The sequence below is a fragment of the Carassius carassius genome, chromosome 19, assembly GCF_963082965.1.
Source record: "Carassius carassius chromosome 19, fCarCar2.1, whole genome shotgun sequence".
NCBI lineage: Eukaryota > Metazoa > Chordata > Actinopteri > Cypriniformes > Cyprinidae > Carassius > Carassius carassius.
Genome location: NC_081773.1, coordinates 3,858,030 through 3,877,899, shown reverse-complemented (window position 1 = coordinate 3,877,899; position 19,870 = coordinate 3,858,030). Strand labels below are relative to the sequence as shown.

The window sequence follows — 19,870 nt, the reverse complement described above, 5'->3', positions numbered from 1 at the left end:
TATATATATATATATATATATATATATGTATATATATATATATTTTTTTTTTTTTTTTTTTTTTTTGCTTTATCTGAATTCATGTTACTGCAAAGTACACTGCTAAAATGTACAATATTGAGTAGGCCTATTTGCTTTTTTGGTTGTTTGAAAATGTGCCTCCTGAAAATATGCCTTCTGAATAAACAGTGAAAATCAAAGACTGCAGTGTTTTATATAAAGTAGACTAGTGTGTTCCCCCTGATCTGAAAGTGTATGCATATGATGCAAGAATGTGTCCTTTTGTCATCAGAGTTACATTTTGATAAAGGAATGTTAGTTTTTTATATTAGAGTTTCATTTTGAAACAGATGTGAATGGTATATTTCCCAGTGTTGTGTCATGTTTACTTGTGTGCAGAGTTTTGGCACAATGAGCGAAGTTTTGCAAAATGTGTTCAAGCAATGGGCAAAAACTGTAATTCAACTTTTTGGGGGAATATTGCAATTGGGAAAAAGAGCACTCGCAACCTCCTTTACATGCCAACGTTAAACTCAAATGAAGTGTATGCTTTCATAGTTGCTATATTCCTGTGTGTGTGTGTGTGTGTGTGTGTGTGTGTGTGTGTGTGTGTGTGTGTGTGTGTGTGTGTGTGTGTGTGTGTGTGTGTGTGTGTGTGCAGTTTGGCTCTACGTGGACGATGGCACCACTGCTGGCCCAGAGTTTGGCTCAGAATCTTGGTATTCAATGGGATTCAGCATTAAAGAGAAGTACACACTCATTTAAAAGTCTTGCTTACGTAACTCCTTTGATACTGACATACATAAAATATTAAGAAATGCCTGACTGATTAATTGTATGTGTGTGTGTGTGTGTGTGTTCTGTTATTCTCAGAGGATTGTGGGTGCATAAACTCCTGGCTGGGCTGTATCATGGAGGACACTGGGTAAGATGATCCAAACATTTTGTGATATATAGGGATTGACAATGACAAGTCTATATAAAGTATACTATCATTATGACTCCTGTATCTGTGTGTGTGTGTGTGTGTGTGTGTGTGTGTGTGTGTGTGTGTGTGTGTGTGTGTGTGTGTGTGTGTGTGTGTGAGTGTTCAGTTTTGACATCACTATAAACATCATCACTTACGAAACACAAACAACATCATCAAAACACACAGCAGAATTTAAGAATGAATTAGCATTGGCGCACGTGTTGATACACTGTGTTTTATAGACTGTGTGCATGTGTGTGATATCAAATTATCTTTGTCTGTACACAGTGTAGTTATTTCTTATTAATATAATGAGCATTTTAAATAGTATGCATCTCAGTGGGTCTTTCAGTTGCATGCCAGAACAGAACTAGAGACAAACATTGAAAGTGTGAACTTTGGCTTCTTTGCGTCAGCTGTGAAAGCTTTCTCACTGCATTTGTCTCTCTTCTCAGGGTCCAGCACCCGCGGACTTTCTCTAAGTGCAGTATCATTGATTTTAAAGAGTTCCTGTTGAAGGGAGGAGGATCCTGCCTCTTTAACAAACCCAGCAAGGTCAGACATCACCATTAACATCATCAGTATTTATTCAAGATTCAGAATGAGAAAGTACAATGGTTTTTCCCCTTGTGCTTATAATCAAAGCTTGCCAGGTTTACGCGTCCATGATAGGAGTCAAGTCTCTTCCTAGCTTGAAAAATGTTTCTTCTATAGATAAACTGTCTTCATCTAATGTTTTGCCCTTTGAGGAAATATATACAGTATTATCTACAAGAAGTGCACATTCAGTGCAATTAAAAGCATTTCTTTTTGACAAGAGTGGACATGCATGTTACTCTAAGTTGTTTTTAAAGTGTAATATTGTCTCAATCCGGTTATGGCAATTAGATAAACATGTCTACATGCCTAATCCAAATATGACCTTATCCAAAAATGAATTTTAATTAATCGTGGAATATTCTTGTACCTTTTTTTAACCATATCTATTTCACAAAATCATATTTAATTAATAGAAAATGTCTTTATGTGACTCCGTCCTTACAAATGCCTTTAGCTGTACCTGAGTACATCTGCTGAACCTCAGGAAAGTTCATATCACATCTGTTTGCAAATCTCTTCATCAAGATTGTGCTGCCTGTTTTTGCATGAGTGTCCTGCAGCTGTTTGAAGACACGGAGTGTGGAAATGGATATGTGGAAGTGGGAGAAGAGTGTGACTGTGGACCGAGAGAAGTGAGTTCATGTGATACACCAGACAGCACTCAAAGAACCTCTGCGTTTCACACATCAATATTATACACATCTACTGTATTCAGCTGTGTGTGTGTGTGTGTGTGTGTTATAGGAGTGCATTAAAGAGTGCTGTAAAAAGTGTTCTCTGTCTAACGGTGCTCACTGCAGCGACGGACCCTGCTGCAACAACACATGTCTGGTGAGAGAATACATGGCTGTCAAACCAATAACTGCAATTAATCCCATACATAATAAAAGTTTTTGTTTACATAATACTTGTATTCAATATGCATAATAAATGCACACACATAAATGCATATAATTAAGAAAAAAATGTTATGTTTATATATTATATGTAAATATATTTATATAATATGCGCATGTAAAAATACAATAAATATTTTCTAAATATGTACTGTATGTGTGTATTTATTTATGCAAAAAAATTATTTTGGATGCGATTAATTTCAAAAATCAGAAGGTGTATGTGAGAGCAGTCTCTCTTTCTCTCTCTGTCTCAGTTCTATCCTCGAGGTTACTCGTGCCGCTATGCAGTAAACGACTGTGATATTTCAGAGATGTGCTCAGGAGACTCAGGGCTGGTCAGTAACATACAGTATCAGCACTGCTTCAAACACATATAATGGACTGATTAGCCATGCTTTTATTCAATCTTTGTGTGTGTGTGTGTGTGTGTGTGTGTGTGCAGTGCCCTCCCAATCTACACAAGCAGGATGGTCACTTCTGCTCCCTCAACCAGGTACACACATAAAAACATAACCACTACAGTGCCAGTTTACTCTGAAAAATCCCATATTTAATGCATATCTACAAGCTATCAATTAATTATTCATAAACTGATTATAATAGAGGCTATTAAAGCTGTTAGTCTACTGAAACATGATGATGGTGATGATATTGTTAATTAGTGGTCGACTAATAAGGGTTTTTGTAACTGGCCAATGACAGAACAGTATCTACAGCAGAAAGCAGGGGGGGGGGGGGGGGGGGGGTGAAGGTCAGTCCTCATGATCTTAAAGCCCTTCTGATGAAAATGCTTATTCTTGAATGCTAGAAATTAGTTTTGTAGCCAAACGTGAGTACATAAATCAAAATTTCTTTACCAAATGAACTTTTTTAAAGAGATTACATAATAAGCCAGAGTTTTTATACAGGGTTATTTGTTTGTTATTCGGTCAATACATGGTACTTCTTCTACTATTACTCTATTGGAAATAATAATGGTAGGAATTTAATAAATTGAGAAAAAAGTAAATGAATAAAATCAAAATACATTTCTGAGTAGTAAAAAAAACTGTAGGAGCAAGTAGTTCATTAACTGTATAAAACTGTTAATTAGACTAAATTAAGTACGTTCTCATATTTGCATATGAGATGTTCTCATGTTCTCATTTTTTGGTCAAGCAGGTATTGTTATTAGTATTGATAATCTTAGATAATCTTACAATCTTGGTTGATTACCGTTTTTTTCAATTGTTTACACGCAATTTTGAAAACGGAGTTCTTTTTGTCAAGATATAATCACAATTATCCAAACACCACAATCAATTAGCAAAATTCCTAGATTGTTTGCAAAATGACACACTTCAGTCAAAACATATACACATATTTGTGAAAATGCTATTTGTTTTCATTTAACCAACACAGTCATCAATGATCATACACTATTGCAGCCAGTTTCACACTGCTGTGATAAATAAAAAAACACATTTGTAAAAATAAATAAATAAATAAATAAATAGATTTTTGGCCAGACATTCTTATTGTATGTAAGAGATAATTTAGGTGACAAAAAATAGTGAGAAACTCACAACATTATTCATGATTTGTTTTGAGATATAAGGAGAATGTAGACAAATATTGTAGGCCTACTATAACCTTACCAAGCACTGCACAACACTTGATGCTGCAGACTGAATATTTCAAGTATTTATTTCAATACTTACAGTATTTCTTACCATAATCAGTTACAGTAAATCAACCAACAATGATATCAATTACTGTAAACAAATAAAATCTATAGACAAATAAAAATTACTGCATGAATTACAGTACATACACTTTGACTCTGAAGAAAAGTAAAGTAAAAGTAAACAGAAATGAAAGAAAACTACTGTAAAAGCAACAAGAATACTGTAACTATCCGTCTCTCCGTCTGGCTGGATCAGGCCATAAGATTTCATCCACATCACAGGCTATGTCTTCATTGGCAAGGCACCGTTGGAAGAATCGCCTTGTGTGACGAATCCACCCCTGCACTGAAGCTGCTTCAATAAGATCACATGCCTGTTCCATGGCCTGAATGAGGGGCAAACGCTCATAAGGCCGCAGGTCATATACCTTCCACCGCCACGCTGAAAAAAATTCTTCTATAGGATTCAGGAAGGGGGAGTATGGGGGAACGTATAAAACTTCAAAATCAGAGTGATCATGGAACCAGTTCTGGACCAGAGCAGCCCGATGAAATGAGACATTGTCCCAAACGACAATGTACCGCATCTGGTCCACTTGGTGTAATGCTGTGACAATCTCATGCAATTGGTCAAGAAATGCAAGTATCAGATTTGCATTATAGGGTCCCAGATTTGCATGGTGGTTGAGGACCCCATTTTGTGTGACAGCAGCATCCATTTGCAAGATTCTCTGAAACACATTAAAGAAAATAGGATGCTATTCAATATCTATAGCACAGTATTTTTGTGACAGAACATTATGAGCAGTGCATGATACCACACCATAGTCAGATGAACAATGCATCTCCACATACCACGAACCTCCACATACTCATTGCGCAGATGTTTCACTCTCTCTGAATTTCTGTCAAATGGTACCCGATACAGTTGCTTCATGTATATTTGATTTTTCTTTAGGATTCGACCTAATGTTGACAGAGAGACTCATTGGATGTTATTGAAAATATTGTCGTCATTGATGATATTGGCTTGGATTTCTCGTAGTCTGATACAATTATTGACCAAAACCATGTTCACAAAGGCGGCCTCTTGTGCACGACTAAACATAGGGCCCCTTCCACCTTGGTGTCCTCGACCCTCAATCCTATGTAAGAAAAAAAAAAAAGATATATATATATATATATATATATATATATATATATATGCAGCCTACTGTCAAATGTCACAGTAAACAATATTGATTATACAAGCTTCAGTTTCAATGTATACTGTGTGGTTAGCTTACCTGTTTTCTCGATGAAATGTACGAATTACTGACGCAACAGTATTTCTGCTGAGATTTGGTTGAACTCTTTGTCCAGCTTCCATCAGTGTCAGTCCATGGTTGATAACATGGTCAATAAGTGTTGCACGGATTTCTAGAGTCAAATTTGGTCCTCGTCTTCTTTGTTCAGGTTCTATCACCTCTTCAAGTCCTTCTCTACCTCTTCCTTTACCTAGGTGTCTTCCTCTACCTCCTTTTCCTCTTCCTCTACCTCCTTCTCCTCTTCCTCTACCTTCTTCTCCTCTACCTATGCCTCTTCCTCTACCTCCTTCTCCTCTTCCTCTACCTCTACCGCCTTCATCTCCTCTTTGAGCTCCCCCTCTCATTCTCACTCTTCTTCTTCTTCTAACTCCTTCCATTTTTGTTGAAGACAGGTGAACTCACCTGCTGCCTTTTATAGCACACCTGAGTGCCGTTGGCAATCCGGTGCTTCGTAATTACAAGGAAGTTACCTCACAATCCTTATCTGTGTCTAAGGTGTGAAAATGTGTGTAGAGTTTTATAAATCACTGTGTGTAATGTTTTGCAAAAAGGGTGAAGCAGACATTGTGTGTAATGTTGTGCAAATATGTGCAGGTGTTTTGCTCATTGGAGTAAAATTTTGCTAATTGTGTTGAAATTTTAATTTTAGTGTGTAAACAATCGTAAAAAACTGTAATGTGCCTGATTGATATCTCGATATCGTTTCCACTATTAATTAGTGAGATTTCATTGTATTTCCAGGGTCGCTGCTATGCTGGAGAGTGCAAGACCAGAGACAGTCAGTGTAAATATGTGTGGGGACCAAGTGAGTGACCATTTCCTGTCATCATCATCAGCCAATCAGCAGTCTGCTCTGCTATCAACTGCATAAACACCTTATTTTGCAACACAGAAGGAAAAAATATATTTCAGTGCTTTGCATTTTCTTATATTTTCATAAAACTTTTGTGTTCATTCCCATGAAATGAAAAGTTTCTCGGGGAATGCAAATGTTTTTAGGGAAGAAATCAAAGATTATTGTGGGAGCTTTTGCAAGATAATTAAAAAGCATTTAAAGAAACTTCGTTCCCATCTAATTTTTGTTTCATTAGCATGAATGTAACACTCTGCAGCATCAAATGGCATAAAGGACTATGTTTGTACAGCTTACATAACTGGAAGCGAATGACACCTGAAGCCTCGCACATTCAAGTTACAAATAGGCTCACAAACACTCTTATATTAGAAAAAAAAGCAAATACTGTAAACAACTAGTAGTCAAGCTAATGTATATATCCGTATATTTCACCTCTGTTTCCCACTTTCAGTCTTTTTGTCTGTTTTCATTCAGAGGCTGCGAGTTCGGAGAAGTTCTGTTATGAGAAGCTGAACACAGAGGGCTCAGAGAAGGGCAACTGCGGTCAAGACGGAGACAGATGGATCCAGTGCAGCAAGCAGTGAGTTACAAAGCATGCAAAACTCAACACAGACAAAGAGAGTCAAAAAGAGTGGATTTTTCACCCTTTTTACCAGTAAAAAAATCATCTGGTTGCTTAGACAAGTAATGGCACATCTCTCCTCAAACTGCATTATATGACATATAATTCACTTCTGCAGCACAAACAGTAGAGCAAACACTCTTAAGTTTGTTACTTATAGTTACTGGTTTAAATGGTTACAAATAACAAATTAGAGCTTAAACCAATGTCTGAGACCTTTTTAAAACTTAACCCTTTGTAAAACGTGCTACATTTCCATCTGGCATCTGTGTATGTCATGGGTGTGTGTGTGTGTGTGTGTAGGAATAAACTCACACAGATGCATATTTAATGACAAAAGAACTCACATGCAGGGAATAACAGATTCTTTTCCCTAAACGAGAACCAACAAACACAGAGGGAAATCTGAGGACTTATAAGCAAGGGACTAAACAAAGGAATCGATGAGATAAATAACAACACAGGTAGAACAAAATGAACTAATCAGAACTCAGGCAAACGAGGAGCACGGTGGAAACACAAAACAGGCATGTTACAGTGTACATGCCACATGCTAGTACAAAAAACTGGACACTTTTTATGCGTTTTTTCCTGTGAATTTACATGACAACAGCTTTTTGGGGACTCAAAATCGGTTTCAAAAACGTTTTCGAAAAGGCCACCGTTATAGTTTCCATGCGTAGTACGTGGTAGGTATGCAGACATGCTCAGTACAAGACAATTTAAAGGTAGGCGTGAATAAACATACACAACAAGTGAGTACATGGTACTGTTGTTGCTGAGTTTGATAACGTTTCTTCAGCAAAGTGTGGATTTACTTCACCAATATTACAACCAACAGTGGAGACGCATCATATACAACACATAATCGTCATTTCACTGCAGGTACTGTTTACTAACAAGGTGAGCGCGCCAACTACTGGTCTGGCATACGTAATACAGTGAATCGTTTTAAAAACATTGATGTGTATATGTGAAACTTTTTAAAAACACAAGGGAAAAACTTTTCAGTTTTTGTCTACATTGTTGTCGTGTAAACGCAGCCTTAGAGTTTGAAGTGATGCTGTGAGATGCTAACGCTACAAAACTCTACAGATCACGGTGTTTATTTATTCTCTTTCATTTTCAAGGGATAGTTCACCCAAAAATTTTAATTCTGTCATCAATTACTCACCCTCATGAAGACCTTCATTCATCTCCGGAACACAAATTAAAAAACTTTTCATCATAGGGATTTTTAAATTTTTTATAAGATGAAGAGATTTTAGAAGTGAGTTTAATTAAATTGAAAAAAAGGGATAGGATGGTAAACTATTTGCAAGTTTTTGTTTGTGAACGAAAACATTTACCAAATAATGTGTTAAAAATGATTGACATTTCATTCTTGAATCTAATTTTTCACAGACACTCTAGCGCCCTCTTGTGGCCCCTGGGGATGTCGTGGAGTCACTCTGATTTTGTGCTGTCTCTATTGCAGTGATGTATTTTGTGGATATCTGCTGTGCACTAACACTGGCAGAAACCCACGGATTGGCAATATAAAAGGAGAAGTCACTCCCACAAATTTCAACCATCAGGGCAGACTGATCGACTGCAGGTGAAGCACACAGAGACACATTTATAGTGCTGATTATCATGTATGACATGTTGGCACATCTGAACACAAACACTGTTTTCTCAGTGGTGGTCACGTCTTGCTGGATGATCAGACTGATCTCGGGTATGTCGAGGATGGAACTCCATGCGGTCCGTCTATGATGTGTCTGGACAGGAAGTGTCTCCCTCTTCAGTATCTGAACCTGAGCTCCTGTCCCACCGGACCCAGTGGACACATCTGTTCCAGTCACGGGGTGAGACAAACCTGACCCCACACACTGAATACATGCCATATTGAAGTTTTCTTGCTTATTCTGTATGAGCATCCATTTCTCATTATACTGTTATGATAAGTATTTTTTGGCCATTCTAAATGTAAACAGGTGTGCAATAATGAGGCGGCATGTACATGTGACACAACGTGGGCGGGGACAGATTGCAGTATGCCTGACCCTCCAAAAGTACCGCCCCCTGCTGAAGATGAAGGACCCAAGGGTTTGAGGCTTTGCTCTGACATTAACACAGATAAAAACACATACACTTCTTCATAAAACACCAGAAGAGATTTCAGCAATATCGTTTTATGATGGAAATGTGTGGACTTCAGTTCTAATCGAATTAGATCAGTTATTACAGTTTTCATCATAGTTATCATCCTCGGTGTCAACAATGTTTCAATTTAAAGCAGCATTCCTGAAAAAAGTATTAATGTCTTAAAAAAGCAGACTTTTGAACACTAAGGTAATATAATTGTTAATTTTATCATTTTTTTTGTCAATTGCAGTGAAACTTTATTTCAAATATAATAGTTTCTAAAATCACAATGGGAGGATGAAGAAAGTGAGTATATCAATGTAGATTTTTTCAACTCTCTTTATTGAACTTTATTTATTGATAACCTCTTTTAACAATGTAGTGCGTTCCAGAACTCATTTCGGGTAACTTATTCCGTCTCATATTGGCTTAGACCGGATGAGATTATTTTGTCCAGCATGAGAAATGATGGATCTCAGTTTGTTACTTTATCTTCACATCCAGGCTGAATGCCAGAATGGAAATCTCAAACTTTTAAAGGTGGCATAAAAATGCTAGATCGAATCAAATCTCATGTCCCATTTTCCCACACTTGCTCAAACAGGTCCTAGTGCCACCAATCTCATCATAGGGTCGATTGCAGGGGCCATCCTGGTGACAGCTATAGTCCTGGGTGGGACGGGCTGGGGGTTTAAGTAAGCACCGGTTTGCATGTCTCTTGGCTCTAACTACAGGCAACACTTTACCTGCAGCTTACACATGGTCTGGGTTTCTGCTGCAGACGCTGTACCAGGACAGAAATGCTCTCTGCAAGAGTCACTGCAGCAGAACCTCAAACCAGCTTGAAGGGCCCAGCTGAAACCCTGTCCTGCATGTTAACATGACACACAACCTCCGCAAGCCTCACAGACACAAGCCGGAGAGGCTGGTGCATAACATGTCTGGGAATAGATAGTTTAGAATCAACTGAAGCTAACAGCTTTAAAACATTCAGACAATAGTTTAGTGAATTGTATTCAATGGTCTGTGCAATTAAATGTACAGTTCATTTCAGCCACAGCAATTTATGGACTCAAACATAACAACAACTCATCTTTCACAATCAGTCATACAACTATATGCCGCATTAGCAGTTGTTCTGTTATACATAAGCCATGCTGGTACAGTCAAAGCCAGTGTGATGGCAAGTCTCTGTGCATTACATTACAACTGAAATACATATAAGAATATATGAAAATGAATATACTTTACTATGAGTTTATACTTATGCTGCAAACTGAATTCAATGTTTACAGGCACTTAATAGCATGTTAATTGCAATAAAATTAAAATGTATTAGTTTTAAATTCGTATTAAATACAACTAGCTGAACCTTAGAGTGCTTTTTCACCCACTTTAGTACATTGTTACTTCTGTTTTATTTTATATACTGTATATATATAATGTCTATGTAGTAAATATGTCTCGTAATTACACATTTGTAATGATCAGTACATTTCAAATGAACTTTTAATGTAATTATTAAAATTTCAATCAAGTGCCTTACATTTGTTTTAATATGTCCGGCACTTAAAGCATGACAAAAGATTATTAAAACAATTATTTTAAATAAACTTTCAATTTAACTGCATTTTTGAAGGATTATGAAGAAATGTAGTCATGCATAAGTGGCTTTCAATTTCATGAATGTTATTTTATCTTCAAATACAGTATTTAACAAATATATTTTTAGGATTTGAAGTACACTAAAGTGCACATTCAATACAAACACATGCACTTTTTTTTTTTTTTTACAAGGGATCCTGTGCCATTTTTGCAAGTTGCTTTTAAATGTAACTATAGTGTTGAACAGCATCTGAAATGTTGGAGGTGTTTGCAGCAGTCTAATGCGGTATCTAGTTTAAGTATCTATGCATATGTTTTGACTGGTTTCTTAACCTTTTACAATGAACTGTTTTAAAAGGGCCTTTTCACCCTCTTGTTGTTCCAAATGTATAATTTTCTTTTATCTGTGAAGCACAAGCAGATGTCTAGCAGAATGCCAGACTTCACTTCCTGTCTCCTTGCGGAGGTGCTGGCTGGCAACACACACCTGGTACAGACAGATCTCACTTGCACTGGTCTGCATGACCACATCCAGAAATGCTAGCATTTCACTATCTCACACAGTTATCCCATCTGCAAGGGGGTGTGCAGGAAATGCATCATTTCATGATCAATGATGTCATCTGAAGGGCTGTTCACACTGACTGTGGTTCACTCTGATCATTAGAGGTCGGCAGTTTACTGTAAAGCTAGTAGATGTTTCTGCGTTGACTGTATCAGAGGTGGATCATGTTCGATTTACTCCCTTTAATAGTTGGGTCTGTGACATGGCGCTCATTTGTTTGTCCAGATCTATAAATATATTCAAAAATACAATGAATGCCATTAATACTTCCATTGACTTAAATACACATTTTCTATGATGAGCATGTTTTTAATTCATTTATAATATTTTGGCATGAGTAAAAAATGTCAGTAACTGAAAAAAAAAATCAATTATCTACCCTATCATAACGGTAAAACATGCAGGGGGTAAAAAAAACAGGAAATTAAATCATAGAGAGGACCCTTGCAGACTCACATTATTGTTCAGTGTTAGTAAGTCTGGAAAAAAATCTCAGATAATTAAACCTTTTTAATGACAAGGCAAGGACAGCTCATGTTGTAAAATGTCATGCAGTGCGACCAAAAAATAAATGAAAATAAAGACATTTAAGACTTTTTAAAAACGGCATAATGGTTACTGCAATGTGTGCACTCACATGTATTCAAAGTGTGAGAAAAATGCTTTATCACTTCCATTAGTTAACGTTAAAGCAGTGATATAAGTGATATTAACTAACAATGAGCAATACACTAACAGTTACTTATTTATTAACTATTTGATAGTTAATAAAAACACATTTTCTCATTGTTAGTTTGTGTTAACCCTGGTCCATTAATTAATATTCCTTTAATGTATTCCAAAAAGTGTATTTTTCATTGTTAGTCCATGATGGATAATGTTTTTAACTAATGTTAACAAATGTTAACTAAATGACTTTTTACTTGATATTTGCAGCACAAAATATTTTGTGGTCAATACATTTTTAACTAAAATAAAGTCAAGTCAGGTGAGCCTTATTGTCATTGTGCCAAATGTGGAGACATACAGAGAGACAAACTGTCATGCCTCAAAGGATCACGGTGCTACACATATATGAACAAACCTTAGCATAAACATAAGGCATAGGAAGGTATACAAGCATATAACCTACATATTTATAGTTTTGCCTTCTTGGTGTAGTGTATTTTCTTTATCTTGGACATTTGTTATTTCATTACTCATGCATCTTAAAAATCTTCAAGTCTCATGAAAATTTAGGATTTCAAGTCGCATAATTGCTGTCAGTGTGAACGCCCTTAAGACCTACACCCCATCAATAAATCACTGAGTGTGGTCCGTTCTTCTCGAAGCAGTCCATTTACCCTGAAAAAGCCCATTGCCAGTCCATCGCCCTTGTCCTTGTCTGCTGACCTAAGGCATGGTGACAAGTGCTGTTCTCTGTAGAGAAGATCGTTCTGCTTCAGTTCCAGGCTTCAGTGTGTTAACAACTTCAGTAATGACGCATTTCAGCCATTGCAGAGCAGAGCATGTATAGAATTTCTCAGTTATGATGATTAGTGTCTTGTTTCCCAATAAATGTTCTCTTTCCTCTTCTTCCAAACAACAAGAAACGTCAAACGGCGAGGATATGATCCAAGTGCATCTGCCATCTAGTGGACAGAAGGAAGGCCCCGACCTCCAGAGCTCCTCTATTCAGCTGGACTGCTGTTTTTGCTGCTCTTTTCTGGCATTAGTTATACTTGAAAATGTTACACATAATAGTAAAGAATTCAACCAACAATACCTTAGTTATGTAGCTCCACCCCGTTTTATAACCTCCATCGTCTCTCACTGAGCCATCATTATTGACATATCTCCCTCAACCCTAGCAGCCAATCAGATCATTCTTACATTACCTAAACTTGTCATCACAACAGCCTGTCTTTGAAGGTTTCGCATGGCTAATGCCCTTATTCAGCAGAATACAGCATAACAACTTATGAAGAGCATAAATATTACCCAAGCAAACTCAGACCCCCTTTATTTCTTGATTGCTAATCTGACGGAAGTAATTGATAGCTGCATGGCTTAGGCTTAGAGATACATGTTGAGTTAAATTCATGGGATTGATTTAGTTCTACACATAATTGACCAGAGATATCTATGTGAATAGCTCATGCAAAAATGAAAATTCTGTCAGTAGTTTATACTTTCATGACTTTCTTACTTCAGTGGGACACTGAAGATGTCAGGTAGAATATTTTGGCAACTCTGTGCCATACTCTTTAGCAATAATGTAGGCTAACCTTTGTTTCACATAGCATGACCTTCAGACTGACGGCCGAAGGTCTGGATTCTATAGCAGCTTTCATTGGCCAAGCACCACTGAAGAGACTGTCTGATTGACATGTTAAGCGATCAATCACAGTTCATTTGTTTAGTGTAGGGGCGGGAAAATGTAAAGTCATTGTCCCTACAATAACAGACCAGTGTGCAGTTCAATATTAGATGATGTCTGAGACTTAGACTAGCTTCGCTTTGGCCCTCTAGTCTAGATCTTGAAGCTAGGAGGAATGGTAGAAATGTTCTTTGGCTCTGCGCTGATGGTTTGAGGCATAACTGCAGTTTTCCTAATAACCTGTCCTATTATATTAGCAACATTACAGTGCACCATATTGTGACTATGACTTAAGACAACTTATTAGTTTGTGGACATATTTTTTTAATAGTTTCCCTTGTTTAGTTAAATTTTTTTTAGAACATTTTAATTTAGTTCGGTCGTGGTCAAGAGGGAATGAATTGATATGTTGTGGTAATAAACTTATTAATTAAAAAGGGCACCATACAAAATAACATAGTTTTACAAAAAAAGTCAAAAGGGTAAATAATGACAGAATTGTCATTTTTTGGGTGAATTATCTCTTTAAGGTGAATTCTAATATAATTTTACTCTAATTAAATAATATTGTGCCCATTTTTACAAATGTTTGTGACTAAACTTGGATTTTTAGCAAACGTTTATTCATGTTTCTTCCATATAAATGTTGTATGTTTAATTGTGTGTATCTTGCATACTGTGTATTGATCTGTCTGTTATTTGTTGGTCTTTTGTTCTGACATGGGGCTATAAGTGAATGTACCTCAACACCCACGTTTAATGAGACAGTGACTCTAAGCCAAAGATCTAAAGTAAAAATGCAAATTTGGGATGTTATATACAGCACTTTACTGTGATATTGTTTCCCCTGATGGGTTGAGGTAGTGTTATCATAACTGATCTCCTGAAACACATGCAATAACCTGATCAGTTCTACCTTATTTCATCTGTTTAACTTTGCCACTCAATTGTAATTGTGCAGATGGTCAGATTTCCGAGAAATATTATTCAGACCCTATTATATGTCCTTCCTCATCATCCATCTCCCTCAGCTGTCAGGGCTGCTAACCCTACGGGATACGATTGCTTTGCTGCATGAATTTATTGTAGTGGGCTTATTACTCTGTAAGTATGAAGTATGAGTGCCCAACCCCATAGGAATATGTATATCACAGAGACTGTGCTGTGCTGTTTGTGCATGTCAGCTACAAAACTTTTATTTACTATGCAAACAAATTTGTTGCACAAATTGAAGGGTTAAAACAGTAAAATACCACACTGAAGTATCACAGTTTACCCTGTTTTTTAGCTATGATATGATAGTTATGCTGAGCTTTGGGAACAATAACATTTTGTTGCTTTTTATCCTTTAATAAAAAGGAATGAATGTATTATGTTTTGTTTAAAAAGCAACTCATTTCGCAGAATTGCAATAGTTCCCAGGTTTTTCACATTAAAGGTTTCAGGTTCAATTTTGGACACTTGCCTTTAATATTTTCTCTGTTTTTCATCAGCACAGTTTATTAACATTGTTCCTTTATTTACCTGCTGCTGTTACTCTGAACTGTAAGAAAATCAAAGTAAACAATAAAATCAACAGTATTTTACACCTCTGCCTCTAGTTTCACATGTTTATTTAACCTGGGTATTGTCAGTAAGTATGAAAACAGAATATTACAGTTTTGACCTGAACATTTTAGCAGAAGCATTATTAGTTTAGAGGCCTTGTCTCATGTGAGACATTTAAAATATATTTTTATTAGTTGTGTTTGTCACACTATATGAGGAGTCAAGAGGCCATGAATGAGGAGACGAGGAATTCACGAAATGAGTCTTCAATAACCAAATAAGAAACAGAGCACATGGAAGACATCCAAGAACCGACAAACACAAACTGAAAGGACTAGGGCTTATAAAGACAGGGTAATTTGGACATGGAACACATGTGGAGGGAAAACACAATATAATGAGTCCAGGGGCATGACATTACTCCTCACACCATAGGAACATGGGGAGGGGAGTAGGTGGGAACTAAAGAGGAGGCTCAGGAGGAGGACAGATATCCGGGAGGGGGCCAGGGAGGAGTCGATGGAGGGAGGAGCCAGGGAGGAGAGAGGAAGAGCAGGAGGAGGAGTTCATCTGGACACAGGCCACAGCCATGTTGTTGAGCCACGGTGGAGACGACAGAGGGAGGAGCCATGGAGGAGGAATGGGCACCGACTACAGGGGGGTGACCAACAATGGCGGAGCAGGTGGAGGAGCCAGAGGCATAGACGGAAAGTCAATGAGCCAGGGGGGCTCTGGCGACTAAGGCAGAGATCTGGAGATCCGCGGCAAGGCTGGAGCGACAGAGGACCAAAGTGGAGCTGGTGGGAGGAAGGAGCCCAATGGAGTTACGAGGTGCAGCCAGAGGAAAGGAGTCCAGAGGCAATGGCAGGTTGACACCCAACCAAGGCGGAGCTGGAGGGATGAGGGAGCCTGAAGGAGCTGACAGATTGATGGTTGACGGTGGAGACGAGGGAGCTAGGAGCTGAGGTGGAGCCACTGGGCCTACGGGCTGAGGCAAAGAACTGGAACGGATGGGAATTAATAGTATATCTCTAAAGACACTTTTAGGTTATGGGAATACAGTCAAGAATATATGGAGAAGTGTTTAAGCATTTAAAAAAGACAATTTTTTTTATAAATGTATAAAAGTTTTAAAAATGTAAAATATCTTTTTTTTTTGGGGGGGGGGGGGGGGGGGGGTTATGTAATTAAAAAAAAGACTATAATAGAGGCTGGTGGAGCTGATGGATTGATGGTTGATGGTGGAGACGAGGGAGCTAGGAACCGAGGGGGAGCCACTGGGCCTACAGGCCGAGGTGGAGACCGGGCCTCATAGGCTGGAGGCAGAATCATGGGAGGCTCCAACCAGAGTGACACTGGAGGATGGCAGTCCCGCGAGGCTCGCACTGCAATGATGGTGGGCTGAGAGCAAACAGAGGGGTTGCCAGATGACAGCGGTGGAGGAGACTGAAGCAGTTGGGAGGGCGGGCTTTTGAGGAGCAGGCACTGGAGTGCACTTTTGAGGAACGAGCATTGAAGGACCAGAAGCCCCTCAGGCCTGGATGAGGGAACGAAGGACAAAGGAGGGCTGGACGGTACCAGCAGAGATGACAGAGAGAGGAGAGGTGGCAGCTGAATCTCCAGTTCAGATTGCCAGTCTGTTAGATGCCCCTCCTGGTTTTGGCACCAACACCGCTCCATACTCAACTCACCCTCAGCCGCAATGCAGTGGGCAGAGCTCCTCTCCATGGCCTTCTCCCTCATGGTGGGCTCTGTTGGGATGGTTGGCTGGGCTCCGGATTGGGAGTGGTGCTGGCAATTAACTCCTGGGAACCAGCAGGGAATGGAGATCAATTTCTCGCAAGTGTCCAGTCCACAAAGGTGGCGAAATTCGATTGGGGACCATCCTCGGGTAGTTGATGAAGCTTGCCAGTACCCAGAACAGTCTAGTATGAGATATTTAAAATATATTTTTATTAGTTGTGTTTGTCACTATACAAGGAGTCAAGGAGCCAGGAACGAGGAATTCATCAAATGGGTCTTTAATAATCCAAATTGGAAACAGAGCACATGGAAGACATCCAAGAACCGACAAACACAAACTAAAAGGACTAGGGCCAAGCGATTTCTACCCCTGCCCCTGCAGGAGGAGGTGGTATTCCAGGTGAAGGAGGAGATACATGGAACAGAACGGTAAGGAAAACGTGGGGAAAAAAAGAAACACAACGGAGGATACAAACAGACGTAACTGTTTAGGTTTGTTCTTCAGTCACACTATACAAGGAGTCACAAACAAAGAATTTACAAAATGAGTCTTTAATAATCCAAATGGGAAACACAGAGCACATGGGACATCCATGAACCGAAAAACACATATTGAAAGGACGAGGACTTATAAAGAGAGGATAATTGGGGAAAAACAGGTGCATAGAATTATTAATTAACAGGGACATGGAACACATGTGGAGGGAAAACACAATATAATGAGTATGGCAGTATTCAGTCTCCATCAGTGGCGACTCCAGCGATACCTTCCTGGTTGTTTCCAATACCATTTGTTGATTTAAACATTCATAAAGAGGTTATGGGTTTTAGGTTTTATTTTAGGTTATGGGATAATGCAGTCAAGAATATATAGAGAATTGTTTAAGCATTTAGATTAATGGAGTTTGAAGCTTTGAATTTTGTATTTATTTATTTATGTATAAAGGTTTAAAAATTGTATTAATATATATATATATATATATATATATTTGTTTGTTTGTTTGTTTTTTTTTGGGGGGGGGGGGGGGGTATTTTTGATGTTTTTTTTGTGTGTTTTATTTAATCTATAATAGTTCAATAATTCATAGCTGAACTGTGTACGTTTCACTATGGAAGTAAAATAATGGCTTATGTCTTTGAAACAATAAAGCATGCTGAATAGCACTATCTGAAAAAATAATGCATTGAATTAACAGTACTTGCATTTTAATGCCTTGTATTTCCAGGGCTTGCATCTTTAGGTCCTGAAATTTAATATAGTTGTTCGTTTAAGCTGTGAATATTTCAATTAAAAATATTTCACACACTTTTTCATAATTAAAAAAATCAATAATTCATATTCACGTTCCAGAATTCACTTCCAAAATATTAAATCGGTTAAAAAATACGATGTATAATATTCGACAGGCAAATTTCGGTCCATTTTATTTCACTTTCCAAATTCGCTTTCACAAATTCAGTGGTTAAAATTCGGCAGATAATTCGCCCTTTCACATCCGGGAGCTGCAGGAATAGCAGTAGAGCACAGAGACATGATCTCCAACTGCTGTCAGTCGCTCACCAGCAGGTGGTGCAAGCGGCTGTTAAATAAGGCCAAAGCAACAGGTGGATTAAGTAATACAGTTACAAAAACTGATCTGCAGAAATTAAGCAAGCGCTAAGCAGAAGTTTTGATTATCGGGGCATGTGGAAAAGCTGATTGTGTGTATGTTTATTTCAACCTCTTTGCTGTTACCAAGTAAGCAGTATTCAAAGGAGATTATAATGGTGTTTTACCCAACGCTTGAATTACAGAACTAACTTTACATCTAAGGAAGACACATATTGCTTTCGGTTGTTTAGTTTCTGTAACTTTGTGTCATGGCTTTTGCGTCACTGTGCTGTAATACTGGGGATCCCCTCACGTCACGCTCCAGGATTCCCCAATGACGAGTAACGCTTCTCAATCAGCTAATACTGCGATATAAGACCTCAGATCTCAGAATACATTTATTGATGATTATGCAAACTATATAGACAGTTAAGCAGATGTAAAATATGAACGAACGCTCAAGGTTTCACGCGGTTTCCCTCAGAAATCTGTTAAAGAAAAGAAAACACATTAGGTGGCTCAGCGCACTAACAGTGACAGCGATTAAAAGACAAAACTCACATCTTACTGATGATGCAAACTATATACAGACAGATGAGGATATGAACGCAAGTTACGGAACAAGAAAAAGTGCATGTTATATATATAAAATAATTTATTTAATTTATTTAAAAATAATGAATGAATGAATAAGGGGCCATTCACACGCGTGGGATAGGCTATGCGTGCCGCTTTCTCTTTTTTTCCAAAGCGCTCGGGCAGAAGCGCTCCTGAGGCTAAGCAACAATGACGCGCTCTCTCCATGAAGACGCGGAAATTTCAGCAAAGGATAAATGGATTTGCAGCACAAAAAAAATCGCTTTCAGTAGCTCTGCTACTAAATTTATTTCAAAATGGCAATCCATATACAGCTATGATCAGCAGTTCCTTCATCTTGGCTGAGCTTTCAACGTTTACGGGAAAGGATGAAGCTGAATGTTTAGTTCTTGTCACATGACCTGCGGTGCGCTTGTGGCATTCTGAAAGTTGAGATGTTTTTAACTCGGTCCAGTGCGGACGAGCCTGGAAAAAATGGGCGCGCCGCACCGCGAGCGCATCGCGACCGCGTCGCTTCCATTTTGAGCGCGTCCTACCTTGGAAATAACTAACTTAAGCATGCAAAAGACGCGATATGTGAACGCCCCCTAAGAACTGCAGTCTTTTACTTCAAATATGCCGTGGAGAATCACAGAAAGTGACCCAATTCAAGAACATTGTTGCGGCATCTCTCAAGCAACGAATAAACACCGCTAACTTGGAGAATTCAGTGAAAACTCCTCTTCTCGCGTCTGCCCTAGACCCTCGGCACAAACATCTCAGGTTTCTCGATGAAAACATGAGAGAAGTAAGTAAAAAAAACTTTTTTTGAA

At 38.3% G+C, this 19,870-nt stretch overlaps 1 protein-coding gene across 1 annotated transcript in view; it reads left to right on the top strand.

The window, feature by feature from the left end:
• The window catches only part of LOC132095632 (disintegrin and metalloproteinase domain-containing protein 23), a 32,738-nt gene extending 22,989 nt beyond the window's left edge, over nucleotides 1-9,749 (top strand). The window contains exons 13-25 of the mRNA XM_059500771.1: nucleotides 662-749; nucleotides 874-925; nucleotides 1,426-1,525; nucleotides 2,131-2,202; nucleotides 2,315-2,401; nucleotides 2,724-2,804; nucleotides 2,912-2,962; nucleotides 6,184-6,247; nucleotides 6,773-6,878; nucleotides 8,398-8,517; nucleotides 8,602-8,770; nucleotides 8,900-9,011; nucleotides 9,655-9,749. Of these exons, the coding sequence (XP_059356754.1) occupies nucleotides 662-749; nucleotides 874-925; nucleotides 1,426-1,525; nucleotides 2,131-2,202; nucleotides 2,315-2,401; nucleotides 2,724-2,804; nucleotides 2,912-2,962; nucleotides 6,184-6,247; nucleotides 6,773-6,878; nucleotides 8,398-8,517; nucleotides 8,602-8,770; nucleotides 8,900-9,011; nucleotides 9,655-9,749 (1,197 nt within the window). The remainder of the gene's footprint in view (nucleotides 1-661; nucleotides 750-873; nucleotides 926-1,425; nucleotides 1,526-2,130; nucleotides 2,203-2,314; nucleotides 2,402-2,723; nucleotides 2,805-2,911; nucleotides 2,963-6,183; nucleotides 6,248-6,772; nucleotides 6,879-8,397; nucleotides 8,518-8,601; nucleotides 8,771-8,899; nucleotides 9,012-9,654) is intronic.
• Nucleotides 9,750-19,870: the final 10,121 nt, after the last annotated feature.